Genomic DNA, 20,148 nt, shown 5'->3' with positions numbered 1-20,148 from the left:
TTCAATTTTACTCGGGCTCCTTGATGCCACAGTGGGCCAAGGTAAGTCACTTTCAAATCATCTCTGGAATTTAGCTCTTTTGTTGAGGTCATTAGCAAGTAAGGGGCCAGAATCAGAGGTATGCAGAGTGCCTAATGTCATGGAATGGCACAGCATGGAAGGAGGCCATTCTGCCCATCATGGCCACACTGGATCTTTGAAAGAGCTGTGCACTTTAACACCACAATCTTGCCCTTTCCCAACAGCCCTGCAATTTTTTTTCCAATTTGAGTATTTATCCCATTTGAAAGGTATTACTGAATTTGCTTCCACCACCCTATTAGGCAGTGCATTCTGGAGCATAACAAATCACTGCATTATCTCCCTCATGTCACCTCTGGTTCTGCTGCCAATTACCTTCAATCTGTGTTATCTGCTCACTGACCCGTCTCACACTGGAAAGTGCTTCTCCTTATTTAGAGGGTATAGGGCTTGAGGAGGTCACAGAGATAGGGAGGGGTGACTCCATGGAGGGAATTGAACAAAAGGATTAGAATTTTAAAGGCTGAAGTCGCCAGACATCTCCCCCAGTACAGAATGTGGATCACTAATTGCATGAAGGATGTTTCTTTAACTCATAAATGTGCAGAAATCTGAATGACTGTCTCTCTAAATATCACAAATGGTTGCATGATCAATGAGGAATTAATCTATATCTTTAACTAACAACAACATGGAACGAGGGAAATGAATGACCTTTAAACACCTGCTCAACTTGGCACAGAAGCATCTGAAACAAAGGCCAGGAACTCCAGGAAGATGGTGGCGTATTGATAATGTCACTGAACTTATAATGCTAAAGCTAATGCTCTGGGGAGATTGGTTCAAATCTCATCAGCACAGCTGGTGCAATTTAACTCCCTTTAATAAAATCTGGAATATAAGGCTGATGTCAGTAACAGTGACCAGATCATTGCAAAATCAATCTGGTTCACTAATGTCCTTTAGAGAAGTAAACCTGTCATCCTTACCTGTTGTGGCCCACATGTGACCCTAAGTTCACAGAAACGTGGTTGACTCCTAACTGCTGCTGCAATGGCCGAGCAAGTCACTCAATTCAAGGCAATTAAGATGGGCAACAAACGCTGGCCTTGCCAGTGATGCCCACACCCCATGAAATAAATAAAAATACTGATAAATGTTAAATAATGTTGTTGATAAAAGAGATACTCCTTTAATTTTTCAGAGATGAATGATTCCCCAGGGGTTCACTCTGACTCTTCTGACTGACTGACTCAGGGTCCAGTCCTCAATCCCCCCGATTGATGACTGAACTCGCTGCTCCCTTTGCTCCTCCGGCCTCTGAGCTCCTCTTGCTGTTGTTTCCCAGGACAGTCAATGCCCGCTCTCCAACATGACCCTGTCAGATGGAGTTCAGGGGCTCAGAGGAAGAAAAGAAAATGAGGCGGTGAATCTGAGTTGGGAGAAACAAGGAGAGAAACAGGATTCAATGGAGAAACTGAGCGGGGGGCGAGCGCAGCCTCAGGAGCAGCGAGTGCGGCTCTCAGAGGCCGAATGAGAGCGGCCGGGCCCGGCGGCCGTGCGGTGATCTCCCCGGGCTGGGGGTCAGGGCTGCCCATTAAAGCGATGCTGCAGCGCCTCCCCCATCCTCGCCGCCGCTTCCCGGTTTCTTCTCCCGTTTCCACCGAGTCCGACTCACAACAAAGGAGCCGCCCAGAATGCCCCGCGGCTGACCCGGGGGAGCACGCGCACTCTCAGCGCCTGGGGAAAGGCGTGAGTTGGATAGAGCGTTTTCTGGGGCGCGGGGGATTATGGGAGCTGTGGCTGCCATTAGGAACATGGTCCAGTGCAGTAACCAGTAGACCGGGTATAGTGTCTTATAAAAAAGGACACGATCTAGTGTATTATAATCAAGAAGAAGGTCTAGGGCAGTAAGCAGTAGACTGGGTCTCGTGTATTATAAACAGGGTCATGGTTTAATGTAGTATAAGCAGGGATAGGGTCTAGCGCAGTAATCAGTAAACCAGGTCTAATGTATTATAAACAGGGACAGGGTCCAGTGCCGTAATCAGTAAACTGGGTCTAATGTGTTATGAACAGGGGTAAGGTCCCGTGCAATAATCAGTAGACCGAGTATCATGTATTATAAATGTACTTACAAGGCCAGTATTTGATGCCGATCTAGAACAGGGCCTAGTGTGATATAGGTAGATATCATTAGAAACATGATCTATTACAGTAATAATTGAGACACTGTCTAATGAAATATAAACCGAAACAAGATCTATTACAGTAATAACTGAGACAGGGCCTAGTACCCTAGTAACTGTATGACTCTCAATGAATTTTTATTTTGAAACCTGCAATGTGAAGATCCAGACTGGGACAAGGACTCTTCCTCTTCAGGACCTTCCTCCAGAGGGGACAGACTGAGACCTTCTCCAAGGCCGCGCCCCATGAGCCCACGTGAGTTTGTGTCTGTTTCTTACCCTGAGATTTAATTGCCTGGTTTTCGGTGGCTCCGGTTAACCAGTTCCTGTTAGGCTGTGGGCCTGGAGTTTCAAAAAGATAGCCCTGGGGTTAAAGTAGCCCGGCCTTGCAATCTAAAACATACATGTTAGCCTCCGGTGTGTGAGGAACTGGAGCCCCACAAGAGAAAGTGAGAAGTCCTAATGTGAAGCTGTCTAAAGTCTTGTTATAATTCAGGGATGATGCATGTGTTTTAGGCTGTGTGATCATCCTGTTGGTCATTTTCTATTCATTTTACGGAGGTTTTGGGTTTAGATTTCTTTCTGTCTCTCTCCAGCTTTCTTTCTCCGTTTATTTCTTCGCTTTGCGCTACTGAAGTCTTGAAGAAATAATGGCAAGTGAATGGAAAGCCTGTTTATGAGATAAACACACAGCAGGGGAAGTGAGCTGCAGAAGGGGCAGGGAAAGACTTTACACATGGGGAGAAGGGGGCAGGAGTTTGAGAAGGTAGAAATCACAGAGGGAACTGTTGAAGGGGGAGATTATACAGAGGGGGTGGGAGGCTGCTGTTGATTTCGGAGGGGGGTAATTAGAATGTACATGGGGACAGGGTACTTGCACATGTTTGAAATAGTGAGGGTTCGCAGTTGCATGTTTTAAATGGTGAATGTATATGAATGATGATATTATAACGAAGTCCAGAGAGATACGGGGTGGGTTGGGAGGTGGAGGGTGGTGCTGGAAGGAGTGCAGGGACTGTTTTGATGGTGGGTTGGGTATTATATGGGGGTTTGAGAGAGAATATTGGAGTGGGCAAATACGGGGTTAAAAATGGCGCGTGGAATTTGGCGGCCGCAAAAGAAATGGCAGCGATAAAATGATGCGGAGATGGAATAATCGCCTGTTGATAATCGCAGGGGGGAAAAGAATGGGGGTTGGATAGTTGCGGGAGGGAAAACAAAAGAGTCTAGATTTCGAAAGAGTATTTTGTGGCCCAAATTGTTTACATTGGATAAGATATAACAAAGAACCTCATTAAACAAATAAGTTGAAGTCTATTTTTTGAATTAAAAACCAGGGGAGAGCGCGAACGCAGTCCCCCACTACCACAAATTTTGCAGTCGAGTATCCCGCATTTGGGGACATCGCAGGCATCAGCACACCCGAAGTGCAATGGGATAGCCTCGTCCTGGGAGAACAACCTGCATGATCATTGTTTGCTCCCCTGCCAGGTAAGTATGCCCTAAACTCTCACACGCTGCCAGCCGGCATCAAGCACTACCTCTCATAGTCACATACACTAATTTTTAAAAATCATAACGTCACCCTGTTCATATTTTTCCATTAAACAGCTCAGTTTTTCTCATGTATTGTAGAACATGCTTAACTATCCCTCTAGATGGAGAAAAGGTAGCTGATATACTGTCCTCCATTTATATTTGCATAATGCCTTAAAAGGAGACAAACCGCCTTCCTGGGCCACTGGCTGCAATACAGGTATTCGCCAATTAGTGGCGCTGTTCCCTCAATATAAGACACTCGTTAGGCCTCAGTTGGAATATTGTATATAGTTCTGGGCGCCACGCTGTACCTTGCGTGTCCTGCCATCCAGTCATAATTAGCAGATTCTTTCAGATAATATCACCACCTTCAACACCTCTTTGTTCTTTTGTCTGTGACATCTTTTGATTATCTGCTCCTATCGCTGCTTGCTTGTCCCTACAACCACCTCCCCCCCCCAACCACTTCTCTCTCCCCCTCCCCCCCACAACTTAAACCAGCTTATATTTCACCCCTCTCCTATTTTTACTTAGTTCTGTTGAAGGGTCATGAGGACTCGAAACGTCAACTTTGTCCTTCTCCGCTGATGCTGCCAGACCTGCTGAGTTTTTCCAGGTAATTCTGTTTTTTGTTTTGAGTTATGAAGATAGTTTGGAGAGGTTGGGACTGTTCTTCTGGAGAGGAGAAGGTGAAGAGGAGATTTGACTGAGGTGTTCAAAATCACGTGGGGGTTCGATAGAGTAAACAGGGAGAAACTCATCGAGGGAACGAGAGGGCACAGATTTAAAGTGATTTGCAAAAGAAGTTACGGGGAGAAGGCGGGAGAATGGGGTTGAGAAACTTATCAGCCATGATTGAATGGCGGAGCAGACTCGATGGGCCGAATGGTCTAATTTCTGCTCCTATGTCTTATGGTCTAAGTAAATGTGATGTGAAAAAAAACTTTCTCACACAGCGACTGGTTCGAGTTGGGAATGCACTGCCTGGAGGTGTGGTGGAGGCAGGTTCAACTGAGGCATTCATGAGGGCAATAGATGATTATTTATATAGAAACAATGTGCAGGGTTACAGGGAAAAGGCAGGAGAGTGGCACCAAGTTACAATGCTCAGAGAGCCGGTGCAGACACGATGGGCCAAATGGCCTCCTTCTGCACCGTAACAATTCTGTGAACTGAGGCAGAGTAACGTGTAATATAAAGAGAGACATGGTCGAGTTTGGTAATAATCAGATAGGGTCTAGTGCAGTAATATCTTGAATATAGCCGATTGTAATATAAGGAGAGATATGGTGCAATGCAGTAATAACTGAGGTAGATCCTAGTATGTTATAAATAGAGGCATTGGCTTAGTGCAGGAATCTGAGACAGTGTTTTCAGTAATGTAATCAGAGATACATTCTACTTTAACATAAATACCGATACAGTCTATTTTAATATAAACAGTAACTCAATCTGTACTTTTGGGAGGTTTTAATTCCTCATTTATCAACAGAAACAGACATAGTAACAAAGTTTCAATTGTGAAACAACTTTATGGAGACAAAGTCAGGACAAGTTTATCAAGTTTCATGTAAACTACAGCAACAAGCTCTGGCAATGATTTACAGTTTAATGTGGGTTATTCTACCTGTGTCAAATCTGTTTCTTCTCTGTTTCTCCTTCTCTTGGCTGCTGGTCTCGGCTTCTTCTCCTCCACATGGCCTTGCTCAGGAGGATCTCTTTCTTGTTGCCTCTTATCCAATTAACCTCTGCCCCATCCCAATCAATATTCATCCCTGTGGTGATCATGCCCTGAGAATGTTTCTCTTAACCAATCAGGTATAGTTCATGTCAGCAATGTTAGCCTTAGTTAATCACCTAAATTTTCGTATTCACAGTTCATGTCAGGAATGTTAGCCTTGGTTAATCATGTAATGTTCCGTGTATTCACCATGGTTCTATTTCCTCGTACCTGCAGGCTGCTACATCCTGTTGCCATTTATCTCAGAGAGGCCCCTACATTCCTGCCTTTGGCTCACACAACCAATCTTCAAGAACTTTAGTTTTTAGCTGCAGTAAGTGTTTTAAAGATTGTCATTATTTCCCAGAATCTTTCTCCCGTGGAATTAATTTATATTATGCCCTATTTCTCCATTTTCCTTCCTCACTATAACACAAAAGGGGTTTTAACAGAGTTCAGTGTTAATAATTTTACACCATCTTCTATTGAAGACCTCTGGTTATTCTCTTTCCCACGAGAGAAAACGTTCTCTCTGTTTCCTCTCTATCGAAATCTTTCACAATTTTAAAGACCTCTATTAGGTCACCCTTCAGCCTGCTATTTTTCAGGGGGAAGGGACTCAGTCTGTCAATCCTTTCCTCATATGTATTTCTGGTATCATCCTTGTAAATATTCTCTGCTCCCTCTCCAGGGTCTCTCTATTTGTTTTATAAAATGGTGACCAGAGCTGTACTCATTACTCTCAGTGTGGTCTGACCAGGGTTCCAGGCAGCTTTAGCAGAACTTCCCCACATTCCAATTCCATTCCTCAAGAAATAAAACCTAGTGCTCGATTTGCTCATTTTATGGCCTTGCTCTGAATGATACAATTATACTCAGAGATCTCTTAGTTCCTTTTTTCCACCCAGGCTCACACCTTCCAAGTAATAAATGACCTCCTCATTCTTCTGACCAAAATCTACTACCTCACATTTAACTGTGTTCAACTTCATTTTGTGTGCTCCTGAAATCAAGGGGCTGAGGGCAGTGGTGTGGTGTGGTGCTAATATCACTGCATCAGTAATCCCGAGATTCAGGCTAATCCTCTGGGGGCATGGGTTCAAATCCCATCACAGCAGTTGATGGAGTTTAAATTCAATTAATGAATCTGGAATTGAAAGCTAGTCTCAGTAATCGATAGTTGTAAAAATCCATCTGGTTCACTGATGCCCTTTAGGGAAGGAAATCTACCATCCTTACCTGGTCTGGCCTACATGTGACTCCAAACTCCCACAACAATGTAGTTGACTCTTGTGCTGAGCAACCCATCAGTTCGAGGGCAACAAGGAATGGGCAACAAATACTGGCCTTTCCAGTGACCCCCCACATCCCATGAAAGAACAAAAATAAAATTCTGACCCCTTCAGCTCCCCACACCTACATCACTCCACTATCGGCAGAGGCGCTTTCACCCTGCTGAGGTCCTCGGGGCTTGAATTCCCTCACTAAACCTGTCTCCTTCGTACCTTTTCGACCCAGCTTTTGATTCTCTGTGAAGGGTCTCGGGACATTTTAATCTGTTCAAGGGTAAATCCAAGTTGTTGTTGTCACTGCCTTACATTGGGAGACTCCAGAATGTTACACAAACGCTTGGAAATTTTCAGACTGGAAACATCACTTTCAGTCAGGAACAGGTCGCAGTTTCACACCAATCTCTGATTTAACAGTTTGTTTGGTAAAATATCACCATCTAATAATCTTCATGAGATGTTAAGAAATTCATTGAATATTAACAGAAACAGCTCTCGTACTCTCTGTTACGAAGAAAGCTTCCACAGCAGCTGACTGGGTGACAAACACAGGACAGGCCTGTTATCTCTACCAAGGACATCTCTCTATCAATGTCCCTGAAACAAGAGATCTCTAACCCTGATCAGGTTGGATCTGATGACCCACATGTAAACCAACTGTCTGAGTGAAGTTTAAACAGGCTCGAGAGGGAACATCATTTTGGACAGTAAAGGTTTTTTCAAACTGATCCATAACGATCTGGCTTCAGATTAACACCAAACACTTGGACTAGATCCAGAAGAATGAGAACAGAAGAGGCTGCCACATCAAGCTGCAGAGATCAGCTTCATCTGTCCGATCATCCAATCCAGGACCAGTAAACCATCCAGAGGAGACTGTCACCTCCAGCCATGGAGATCAGCATCTCCCTGATCCGGGACCAGTAAACCATTCCGAGGAGACTGTCACCTCCAGCCACAGAGATCAGGATTGGTAAACCATTCTCAGCTGTTACAGGTTGTGTATCTTTTCTGAATATTTAACTGATGTATCGTATCTAAATGTTGCCTCTTAATAAAATGCTGAAAAATCACCAATGACTTCAACAGCTCCCTTTTTGGGTAATCTGTGACTTCTGGACTAAAATCTTACACTTTCCAGCATTCACACTTGCTCTTCTTGACTCCAAATACAGTTATAAAGGAGCCTTCTGTTCCATGCCTGGAGCTCTGAACTATGGAAGAGAGTGGCTGGGACACATTTCTTACACACCTCAGGATTAATACAGAGGTTAATACAGTGATTAATACTGGATGTGGCTAACAGTAGCAAAAACAGCAGAATCCAACTCCTGCAGACACTCGTGAATTCTCCGGTGTCTCAGTAGACGTTTTAAGTCAGTGAATCCATTTCCACACTCGGAGCAGGTGAACGGTCTCTCCACAGTGTGAATTTGCTGGTGTCTCAGCAGATCATTGCTGCTTTTGAAGCTCTCCTCACAGTCAGAACATTTAAAGGGTTTCATAGCAGAGTGAATACGCTGGTGTTTCAGCAGGTTGTATGACTGAGTAAATCCCTTCCCACATGCAGAGCAGGTGAACGGCCTCTCCCCAGTGTGAACTCGCTGGTGTACAGTGAGTTCAGATGATCGCCTGAACCCAGTCCCACAGTGAGAGCATCTGAACGGTCTCTCGTCTGTGTGAACACGTTGATGGCATATCACTTCCCCAGAACTTTTAAAGCACTTCCCACAGTCTGGGCATTTAAAAGGTCTTTCATTCGTGAGGACTCGCTGGTGTTTCTGCAGGTTAGATGTAGCAGTGAATCCCTTCCCACATGGAGCAGGTGAATGACTTCTCCCCACTGTGAATGTGTTGGTGTCTGAGAAGATATTTTTTGCTTTTAAATTTCTTCTGACAGTCAGAACATTCAAAAGGTCTCTGATCAGTGTGAACATACTGGTGTGTCAGCAGGCTGGACGACTGAGTGAATCCCTTCCCACAATTGGAGCAGGTAAATGGTCTCTCCCCAGTGTGAGCGCGTCGATGAATTTCCAGTTCAGAAGGGTAACTGAAACCCTCCCCACAGTCCCCACATTTCCATGGTTTCTCCATAGTGTGGGTGCCTTTGTGTCTCTCCAGATTGGATGATCAGTTGAAGCCTCATCCACATACAGAATATGTGTGTGGTTTCTCTCCACTGTGAATGGGGTAATGTTTTACAGGTTGTTTAACTGGTTAAGACTCTTTCCACAGTCAATTCACTGGAACATGCTTACATGGGTGTGTGTGTCTTGGTGCTTTTCCAGTCACACTGATGCTTGAAATCTTTTCCCACGGGTAAACAGACAAACATTTCTCCTGCTACACTCAAAGGCGGATAATATTCAGGTCCTGATGAAACAAGTGGCTCTGTCAGATCTTGCTGTGATGTTTGGTTTGAGCTTTCCATTTTCAAATCCTCCCTTTCTGATATGCTGTAAAAGGAGTTTACAAAAGTTAGCGCTGTCAGGAAAGACCAGAAATTCAGAGTGAAAAATTCTAGTTTCTATGAAGCATTTTTTTCTCTCTTGGTTCCCCGAAGGTTTAACACCCTGTTTCACATACGTTCCCCTCTTATCTCCTGATGACTGGGATGCTGAAGTTCCACCAATTCTCTGTTCCCCAACAAGATGGCCAAACATGCACTCCGCTCGCTGAAGCAGCCCACCTTCATAAGATTGTGAGAAATAACAGCAGCAGAGGCCATTCGGCCCATCAAGCCTGCTCAGTGAGATCATGGCTGATTTGATTCTGGCCTTCACGCCACATTTCTCCTCGCACCCATAACCCATGACTGCCTTGTGGATCAAAAATTAATGCAGCTAACTCAGCCTTGAAAATGTGCAATGACCCAGCCTTCACTGATCTCTGGGGAAGTGAAATAAAAACAAAAAACTACTGCGGATGCTGGAAATCCAAAACAAAAACAGAATTACCTGGAAAAACTCAGCAGATCTGGCAGCCTCGGCGGAGAAGAAAAGAGTTGACGTTTCGAGTTCTGTTGAAGGGTCATGAGGACTCGAAACGTCAACTCTTTTCTTCTCCGCCGATGCTGCCAGACCTGCTGAGTTTTTCCAGGTAATTCTGTTTTTGTTCTGGGGAAGTGAATTCCATCTTACAATGCTGCACAGGCCAATGGGTCCCTGAGTCCCCGCCCACTGCCTCTTACCTCACCAAGATGGCCGCCCAAGAGCCCCCTCATTGAACAAGCCCCGCCTTCCTCTCCCAAGATGGCGGCGGCCTGTTGCCCGGGTAATCGGATTCTCCTTTGCCTTCACCTATCACTGGCCTCCTATCCAGCTTCACCAGTCCCACGCCGCACCCCCCACCCCCCCACCGCCCCGCCCTTTAACATATATATTTCACCACATTTCTACTTCTCTTCAATTCTGAAGAAGAGTCATACGGACTCGAAATGTCAACTCTGTCTTTCTCTTCCCAGATGATGTCAGACCTGCCGAGTTTTTCCTGCAATTTTTGTTTTAATAACCCGGGTCTGTCACTGGGGAGGAAGCCCCGCCTCCCGGATCCGCCCCGCCCCGACTCGCAAGATGGCGGCCAGTGAGCCCGCTGTCCTCGGGCCTGTCACCGCGGGGTAAACGCGGGGTTTCGGGCCTCTTATTCGGGGTCTCAGGCCTACCCCAGAAGTTGATCCAGTTCCCAGTCCAGCCGCAGTTTCCATTCCTACCCTGTGCCCACAATCTCCTCCCACCTCCCAAACCGTCCGCTCCTCCTCACTCTGTCACCATGACTGACACTGAGCATGCTCAGAGCGCACACCCACAATGCACCTGCGCACTGGACTCCTATAGTCATTGATAGGGGACCTTCTGGAGCGCGGGCTGTTCTGGGTAAATAAGCCGCCATTGATAGCTTGAATGCGGGCAGAGAATGTAATGTTTCGGCATCCCAATTAAGGTCAGTTCGAGAGGCACAATACATAAAATAAACACTTTATTATGTGGAAACCCGAATGTCTGGACCCTCCTCCCTGATGTAATCTATGCAATCACCACCACATCCACCCGCAATTTCAGATTGGAAGAAGGTTCAAAGTGATGATCCAACACCGTTATTCATCATTTACACTACGGACCGGGACTTGGGAACAATGAAAATATTGGCAGCTGATGCCAAACAGCATTTCTAACACTGAGGAAGAATGTAACATAACACAAGAAGACATTAGAACACCTGCAGACTGGTCGTTAAGTGGCAAATGAACTTCAACAACGAGGGGATGAATGGCCGACTCCTGCTCATTGCCCATATATTCGTGCAATAAGCAATGATATACCGTGGGAGCAAAAATACAAACATTGCCTAGACCTTAGAGAATAAAAAACTGAATGGTGAAGAAGAGAAATGCAATCTCTAGAAAGAGATGAATAATGAAAAACGTTATTGCAAGTCAGCAAATCAAATAAAAATGTTCACAAAAGGCCTGGATTTATTTCCAGGGGTACCAAATTAAGAAATAATTAAATATTGTTCAAATTGGTTAGGACCATGTAGGTATTTCTGGTCTCCATACAATTAAAAAGTCAAATAAGCATTGGAGCTTGTGCACAAAGGATTTTTAAGGATGATATCCTCACTGAGCGGTTACAGTTATTGGGAAAATTAAAAGGATAGGGCTTTGTTCTTTAGAAAAGTGAAGGCTTAGATGTGACCTGCCAGAGGATTCTTTAAACATGAATGGGTTGTACGGGGTAGAAGTGGAGCCAATGTTTCCATGGGGGAGGGTGGGGGGGGAATCAAAAACCAGGACCATATCTTCAAGATAGTTCCTAATAAGACCAACAGGAAAATAAGGAGAAATGTCTTTAGTCAGAGAGTAGTTAGAATGTGAAATTTACTACCAGAGGAAGCAGTTGAGGTGAAGTAACTTAGTTGCTTTCAAAGGAAACTAGATGAGTACACGAGAGAAAGGAGATTAGAAAGAAAAGCTGAAAGGCTGAAGTGAGGGAGATGGAATGGAGTGAGATACTTTGAAGATAACCATGAAAACAAATGAGTTGCTTCAAATAGTCTGTTTCCAGACTCGATGTTCTCTGTAATTCAATGTCATCTCCTATCAAATCCTGATCATCATGTTCCACATCCATCACTTGTACTGCACATGCTCAGAGTACAACCCAGTGCTGAGTAATCACACTGGGCTCTGCAGTCACTGATGGAACATATTCGGCCACGTGGAGAATTATGGATTGTAACAGTGTCATTGAAAGCCCAATTGGTGAACAGGCATTTTTTTTATAGATCGAGGTTGGGCTGAAAGGCCTGTTACTGTAATGGAATCATACGTGGCAGAGGTTGGTTAATGCTCAGGTCTGTACAGCTGCGGCCCATGAGGTGGATTAATACTCAGGCCTATAAAAACCCACCATCCTAAGTTCAGTTACCCTCACTACCAACTCCATCCCTCTCCCTGCCACATTCTGAGGCTGGACCAGATCCATTGCAACCTTAGTTTCCGATCTGACTCTGAGCTGAGGGATGAGCTACCGATGACATATCCTCTCCATCATGAAGATGGCCTCCTTCCAACTCTATATCTGTTGTCTCCATCCCACGCCAACCCATTTGCTACTCATCCACATCATTGTTACCTCCAGACTCGACTATTCCACTGCCCTCCTGGCTGGTCTCCCAACTTCCACCCTGCATAAGCTTACGCTCCTCCAAAACTCTCCTGGGTGGACAGCAGTCCAGTGGGGATAGGGTAAATAGAGATGAAGCTGGGTCTCATGAACAAGATGAGCTTGTGAGAAGATAAGAGGATATAAGAGAGAAACTAAAGAAAGATGTGAGTTCAGGGCTGGGGCTGGTCAGATCTTTGGAGGAAGTTTAGCCCAGTGAACTAATGGAGTGGAGGGAAGCAGCAGAGGCAGCTGATCAGAATGTCCCAATCTTAGAGACAAAGAAGTCCATAAGCTCTTCTGTTGTCAGAGGTGAGGATGGAGAAAACAGGGGAGAGAGAGAACATTTCAAAAGGAACAAACTTGTATTAGGGATATTTAAATGACTCATCACTCTGTTAACATCAAGTTGATTTATTTGACTTTTATCCAGAATATTAACATATATAACTGGGCTAGAGCTTCTTAACATCAGTAGAAACATATCCCAATGCTATTTTTGTTTTAAGACAAGGGATGGAAAAATATCTGGAAGGTCAATGCAACATGAGGACTGTATTCATTGATCTACAGAAGACTTATGACCGGGTGCCCAGGGAGGAAGTCTTGAGATGTGTTAGAATTCATGGAGTCCCTGAGGAGCATGTACGACTATTACAGGACATGTCCAAGGAGTGCCAAGCCAAGAGTAAGAAGCAGTATGGAGGGAGAGAGAGTTTCAATGTCAAAGTTGAATTGCATCAAGGATGGACACTGAACCCCTTCCTCTTCCTGATGGCCGCGGATGTTCTAACTGAGCAAGAATAACAGGAAATGCCATGGTCAATTATATTTGCAGATGACATTGAGCAATGTGGTGAGGATGATGAGAACATGACTGAGTACGTAGGAAAATAAGTTGTGAAGAGGACATAAGGAGGTTACAAAGGGATTTAGTTAGGTTAAGTGAGTGGGAAACGATCTGGCAATATAATGTGGGAAAATGTGAAATTGTCCCTTTTGGCAGGAAGAGTAAAACAGCATATTATCTAAATGATGAGAGATTGCAGAGCTCTGAGATGCAGAGAGATCTGGGTGTCCCAGTGCATGAATCTCAAAAGGTTAATAAGCAGGTACAGCAAGCAATTAAGAAAGCTAATAGAATGTTATTGTTTATTGCGTGGGGAATTGAATACAAAAGTAGGGAGGTTATTGTCCAATTATACAGGGCACTGGTGATACTACGTCTTGAGTACTGTGTGTAGTATTGGTCTCCTTTTTAAGGAAAGATGTAAATGGAAGCAGGACAGAGGAGGTTTACTGGACTAATACCAGGAATGGGCAGGTCATCTTATAAGGAAAGATTGGACAGAGTGACCTTGTATCCGCTGGAGTTTAAAAGAGTAAGAGGTGACTTGATTGAAACATACAGGATCCTGAGGGGTGTTGACACGATGGATGTGGAAGCATGTTTTCTCCTATGAGAGAATCAAAACTAGGGGCCACTGTCTAAAAAGAAGGGGTCGCTCATTTAAGTCAGAGATGAGGAGAATTTTTTTCTCTTAGAGGGTAGTGAATCTTTGGAACTCTCTTCCTCTAAATGCAGTGGAAGCAGAGTCTTTGAATATGTTTAAGGTAGAGTTAGATATATTCTTGATTAACAAGTGGGTGACAGGTTATCTTGGGGGGCGGGGAGTTGTAGGTGGGAATGTGGAGGTAAGGTTACATTCAGATCAGCCATAATCTTATTGAATGGCGGAGCAGGCTCGATGGGCTAAGTGGCCTACTCCTGCCCCTAATTCATATGTTTGTATCAATATCTGGGAAACTGGAGAAATGCACTGGAAGACACAGGTATAAAGATTAGTTTTGTTTTTATTCTTTCATGGGATGTGGGAGTCGCTGACAAGACCAGCATTTGTTGCCCATCTCTAATTGCCTTTGAACTGACTGACTTGCTCGGTCATTGCAGAGGGCAGTTAAGAGTCAACCACATTGCTGTGGGACTGGAGTCACATGTAGGCCAAACTGGGTAAGGACAGCAGATTTTCTTTCCTAAAGGACATTAGTGAACCAAAGACCCAATCTATGGTCTGTCAGAAAAGCTCTGAAGAAGGGTCATTCGGATTTGAAACATTAACTCTGATTCTCTCTCCACAGATGCTGCTAGACTTGCTGTGTTTTTCCAGCATTTTCTGTTTTTGTTTCAGATTTCCAACATCCGAAGTATTTTGCTTTTATCTATGGACTGTCAGTTCGAGTCCAGGGAAGAGAATCAGAGTGATGGTGTAAGATTAGAGGCAAAGGCTTGGAGAATGTGAATAGCTTCAAGTACCTGGGGTCAGTGATGGCAGGAGATGGAAGTATGGAAACTAGGAAATGGATTAGCTCTGGTTGGAGTAATTGGAAGAAGTGCAGTGCAGTGTGATTTGATAGAAAATTGTCACTGAAATTGAAAAAGAAGAATCTACAGGGCAGTTGTGAGACCGGCCTTGTTATACAGAGCAGAAACTTGGGCAATCTCAAGAAGAGAAGAACAATGCCTGGATACTAATGTGATAGAGATACTGAGATGGATGTGTGGAGTGACAAGAAAGGATACAATCAGGAACCAGTACATCAGGGGGTCAGTGAAGATTGTGGAAACATCAAAGGAAGTAGCTGAGAAGAGATTGAAATGGTCTGGTCATCATTTGTGGAGAGAGAGAGGAAATGTGGTGAGGTGAGTAATGGACATGGGACTGTCAGGAAGAAGGGGAAGGTCTAAGACCAGATGGAAAGATGCGGTGGCCAGAGACAGAAATGCAGTAGGATTTGATCCGAATGTTATTCATTGCGATACCCTGCCCCAATCTCGACATCACAGCGAAAAATGACTATTCGCTTATTTGATTTTTGATGGCGGGTTCTATACCCAGCATTCCGAGCGGTAGTGAATGTTCCCTATCCACGCCTCAAGAGAGTAGTGCGCAGGCGCAGTGTCGGGTGCATGCCCAACACGAGGGATGGCGATTGGGCGAGATGCTTCTTTGTCTCATCTGCAGCCGGTAAGAAAAGGGAAATGCAGAGGCAGCGGTGGAGTCGGTGGGTGGACAGGGAAGGTTTTTAAACGCCTGGTGAAGCCCTCAAATCTAGAATACGGACCTGCAGCTCCCGCGTTTGCAGCTTTTAGTCTATTTCCAGAGAACAAGCCCAGGTTAACGGCTGCCATCTTGATTCAAGGGGGCGGGTGAATGTGCGGCCATATTGGTGATGTAACAAAGTGGGCGGGGTTTCAGGATTTGTGTTCCCAACCGGGTCCTAGTGCTGTTGTGTTTAAAGGGGCACGTATATAGTGTGAGAGGCTGCAGTCCCCGTATTGTTACTGGAATGAGTTACACAACTTTTGGTTACACTTCAGCCCCAGGCTCCTAATCTTTGACTGCCCAGTGTGGAGGGGTGCGGGTGGGTAAGTCAGAGGATCTTCTCATTGTTACAGACAGAATTTAGGTGGTCCCTTCCAGTCCATAATCAGGATGTTTGTGTGTTATTTCCTTACCTTCTGAGTGATTTTTTCTTAATTTAAAATAAATTCCAGCAGTAGGCTTTCTGGTGATTTTTAAAAGTAAAACAGGTTATTTATTGTCACACTCTTGCCCTGGATGTTTAAATGCAACATCTCAAACACTCTTCTCACCCACAGTATCTCACACACAGAAGTTAGATACAGATGAAGTTAAAGCCGTAATTATAAAAATGGAATTTATAACTCAGTCTTTATATCAGTACGGGCCTGTTGTCTTCTTGGCTGAGCTGTTCCTTTAGTTGGAGTGAAGGTCTTTTAGAAGCAAATAATTCTCATCAAACTGTGCATCCTTTTGTCAATGAACAGCCAGGAGATTGGTTCTCAGGTAGGCTTGGAAGCTGGAACAAGTACAGTACTTTGGCTGCATTGGTAGACTTTCAGCTATGATGGTTCAGTTGTTTCAGATGTTTCCTGGTGCTTCAGATGTCTTTCAGACACAGATTTGCTTTGTTGAGGTTGTATTATACTGCAGTCACTGACAGTCAATTCCAGTCACAAGACTGCAGGGTTAACACTTCTGGGGTCCAGACCACCATGAAACAAAAGAAGTTGATAATGGTCATTCACTCTTATCTCTGCCCATCCTTGAGCTCAAATATCATCCTTTATTAGATATGGCACCCTGAGACCGACAGTATAGAGACTTCATATTCCCCACATGCTTGTTCATCCTTGCACAGTGAGATGTTTAAACTTCACAGGTGCCTATGAAGTTCCCTTATTCAGCTCCATGTTTAACTAAATATTGGCCACGGAATCGAACGCTGTTCACAGTTTAATGTCCGTAGTCACATGTTAAGTTGCAGCCATCTTAACAGAGTTTTGTGGCCAGTTTCACAAAGTATGACCTTACACTCTCTAATATCGAGTATCTCATGCTTGTACTGAGCGTGATGTCCTGGACCTGGTTAAAACAGTCATTTGTAGATCCAGGATGGGTGAGTCCCATGGGGAGGGTGGTGGGGGGAATCACTCTGGCCACCAACCTATTTTCCATGGTCTTGTCTGTGCCCAGGTGGCCCTGGAGAGGGAACAGTGTCCACTGGTATACTTGGTACATTCCACAACTGGTGGGCACTTCAGGGTACAGAGTGTCTCAGACACTGGAAACAACATTCTGGTTTAGCTGGGAAAGTTCCCTTTGCTTTTGTTGGGACTTTGTTGCTGATTTTGGTTTCTTTTAGTTTGATTGGGCAACATGCTAGGAGGAAACAAGGAAGAGGAAAAAATGTTCCATATAAACTAGAATAATCTGTTCTGAATTTCTATCCTGCACTGACAGTGATGACTTTTGTAAACTCCTTTTACAGGATATTAGAATGGGAGGATTTGCAGAGGAAAATATCAAATCAAACATCATGTCAAGATCTGACAGTCACTCGGTTCAACAGGACCTGAATATCATTGGCCATTGAATGTGGAAGGAGAAATGTTTGTCTGTTCTGTCTTTCGGAAAAGATTTCAACCATCAGCGTGAATGGAAAAGTACCGAGACACACACACATCCGAGTGAGAGTGTCCAAGTGCACGGACCGTGGAAAGAGCTTTAACCAGCTACACTGCCTGAAAAAAAAATCACACCATTCACAGCGGGGAGAAAACGTGCACGTGTTCTGTGTGTGGACGAGGCTTCCATTGATCATTCAGCCTGGAGAGACACGAGGACACTGGCACCATTGAGAAACCGTGGAAATGTGGCAACTGTGGGAAGGGCTTCAGATCCCCGTCCGTGCTGGAAATTCATCGACACAGTCACACCAGGGGGAGACCGTTCACCTGCTCCATCTGTGGGAAGGGATTCACTTGTTCATCGTACCTGCTGAGACACCAGCAAGTTCATAAGTGACTGCAGGAGTTGTATTCTGCTGTTATTATGTGTTATGCTGTTACCATGTTCATTCTGACAGCTGGAGTTTGTTTCAGTTGATGTTAATAATCTCTGTAACTAGGTTCGAGTTTAATATTCTGGATATAGGTTAAATAAATCAGCTTTGTGTCAAACACAGTGTTCGAGTCCTTGATTTCTCTAAGAGGAGACTGACTGATATCCTGTTACCGTCTGTTTCATTTTTGGGCCTTTTCTCCTTTGTTAATGGAAACTTGTATTGAAATAGCACCTTTCACAACATCAGGATGTCCCAAAGTGCTTTACAGCCAATTAAGTTCTTTTGAAGCGTAGTCACTGCTGTAATGGAGAAAGTGCAGTCGCCAATTTATGCACAGCCATTTTCCACTAATAGAAATGTGACTTTGACCAGGTAATCTGTTCAATGATGTTTGTTGAGGGATAAATATGAAGCAGTACAACAGGGAGAACTCCCCTGCTCTTTGGAATAACACTATTGGAATTTTTACACCAACTGAGAGGGCAGATGGGGCCATAGATGAATGTCTCATCTGGAAGATGGGACCTCTGACAGTGCAGTGCTCCCTCAGTACTGCATCAAAATATCAACCTGGATTTTATGCTCATGTTTCTGGATGTGGATTTGAACCCACAACCCCCTGACTCAGATATAAGAATACAATCACTGAGCCACAACTAACACCTCATCATTAGCCAGGTTATTTCAGTCCTCATACCTTCGGTTACTCTCATGGACGAGTGTAAGATTTTACTGTGGGAGTCACAGATTACCCAAAAAGTGGGTCGAAGTACTAGGTGATCTTAAAGCATTTTATTAAGAAGCAACAATTTAGATATGATACATCAGTTAAATAGGCAGAAAGAACATACAACCCGTAACAGGTGAGAATGGTTTACTGGTCCCGGTGTGAACAAATGGATGGGGATATGCAGGGGGGGAACCTGATCTCCATGGCTGGAGGTGACAGTCTCCTCGGAATGGTTTACTGGTCTCGGATCAGGGGGATGCTGATCTCCGTGGCTGGAGGTCGCAGTCTCCTCGGAATGGTTTACTGGTCCTGGATCAGGGGGATGCTGATCTCCATGGCTGGAGGTGACAGTCTCCTTGGAATGGTTTACTGGTCCTGGATCAGGGGGATGCTGATCTCCGTGGCTGGAGGTGGCAGTCTCCTCGGAATGGTTTACTGGTCTCGGATCAGGGGGATGCTGATCTCCGTGGCTGGAGGTCGCAGTCTCCTCGGAACAGTTTACTGGTCCTGGATCAGGGGGATGCTGATCTCCGGGGCTGGAGGTGACAGTCTCCTCGGAATGGTTTACTGGTCCTGGATCAGGGGGATGCTGATCTCCAAGGCTGGAGGTCGCAGTCTCCTCGGAATTTTTTCAAACGTTACAAATCACACCTGCACACTCACATCGGTATGCTAGTATCATGCCACATATGCTCCTTCTGATACAAACCACTCTTGAACTTTCATGTGATCTTATTGAAAGATCAAACAGGGCATCTGACTGAAGATCTTTGCTTATGGTTCTGATGCCTTGGGTAGTGGCCAGACTATCAAATGCAGTTTTCTTAAGAGTTCAGAGGCAAGGATACAAACAAAGAAAGCTATCAATTTACTCATCCCATCGAAACTTCTCTGAGTTTCACTAGAATGTACATGGCTACCAGATTGATCTATTCTATTGAAGTGTACCCAAGGTAGGGAGAGGGGGTTATTCCAATTCCCATTTGGTGGTATAACTTACTCTATCTTTTATTCTATGTGGGGCATCGCATTAATTACCATTCTATCTCATTCATGAGCCATGGAGGAACTTTGCCATCCAATTTAATATTCTCATAATATGGTGTAATTGGATCAGAGAAAGAAGTCTAGGTACTTGCAATCAGTTTGGAGATAACTCCCATTCTCAAGTACTTTGTCTTTAAAGATAACACATGGGATAAAGCCAAATTTTTAGTTCAAAACATCACGTCATTGGAAAGGGTTAACTTTTCTGCATGTTTGCAAAAGCACAGAGCAAACATTCTCAAATGTGCACAATTGTGGAAACGTTACATAACTTCTTCAGATCAACGATGAATGAAACTACCATTTTAAACTTATTTTTCTAATCATTTGTTTAAATTTTTTTATCTTTGCCCAAATTTTATTATTTTGTTTGATTCTCTCTTCAAGTATTTTTCCAAATGACTGTGTTAGAACTGAGGAAAAATAAAATTTAAAAAGTTAGCTTTTACTGTTAAACAAAAGATTCAACCTTCTTAGACCAACAAGAGTTAAAGGAGGTGGAGCTTCCCACTGGTTATGT

General features: G+C 44.3%; 1 protein-coding gene, 1 long non-coding RNA gene and 1 other non-coding gene across 3 annotated transcripts in view; all 3 read right to left on the bottom strand.

Annotated features, from left to right (window-relative positions):
* The window catches only part of LOC144698139 (uncharacterized), a 212,690-nt gene that overhangs the window by 156,372 nt on the left and 36,170 nt on the right, over positions 1 to 20,148 (bottom strand). The window lies entirely within an intron of this gene.
* Positions 1 to 20,148, bottom strand: part of LOC144697722 (uncharacterized) — a 28,278-nt gene that overhangs the window by 4,914 nt on the left and 3,216 nt on the right. The window contains 2 exon segments of the mRNA XM_078569730.1: positions 8,049 to 8,510; positions 8,593 to 8,601. Of these exon segments, the coding sequence (XP_078425856.1) occupies positions 8,049 to 8,510; positions 8,593 to 8,601 (471 nt within the window).
* On the bottom strand, positions 3,545 to 3,709 carry LOC144698607 (U1 spliceosomal RNA). Its single transcript, XR_013580549.1, has one exon. It is a non-coding gene; the product is annotated as a U1 spliceosomal RNA (small nuclear RNA).

Source organism: Cetorhinus maximus, chromosome 23 (genome assembly GCF_964194155.1).
Source record: "Cetorhinus maximus chromosome 23, sCetMax3.hap1.1, whole genome shotgun sequence".
Classification (NCBI taxonomy): domain Eukaryota; kingdom Metazoa; phylum Chordata; class Chondrichthyes; order Lamniformes; family Cetorhinidae; genus Cetorhinus; species Cetorhinus maximus.
The sequence above is the reverse complement of the archived record's forward strand: the minus strand, read 5'-3'. Positions and strand labels throughout refer to the sequence as shown.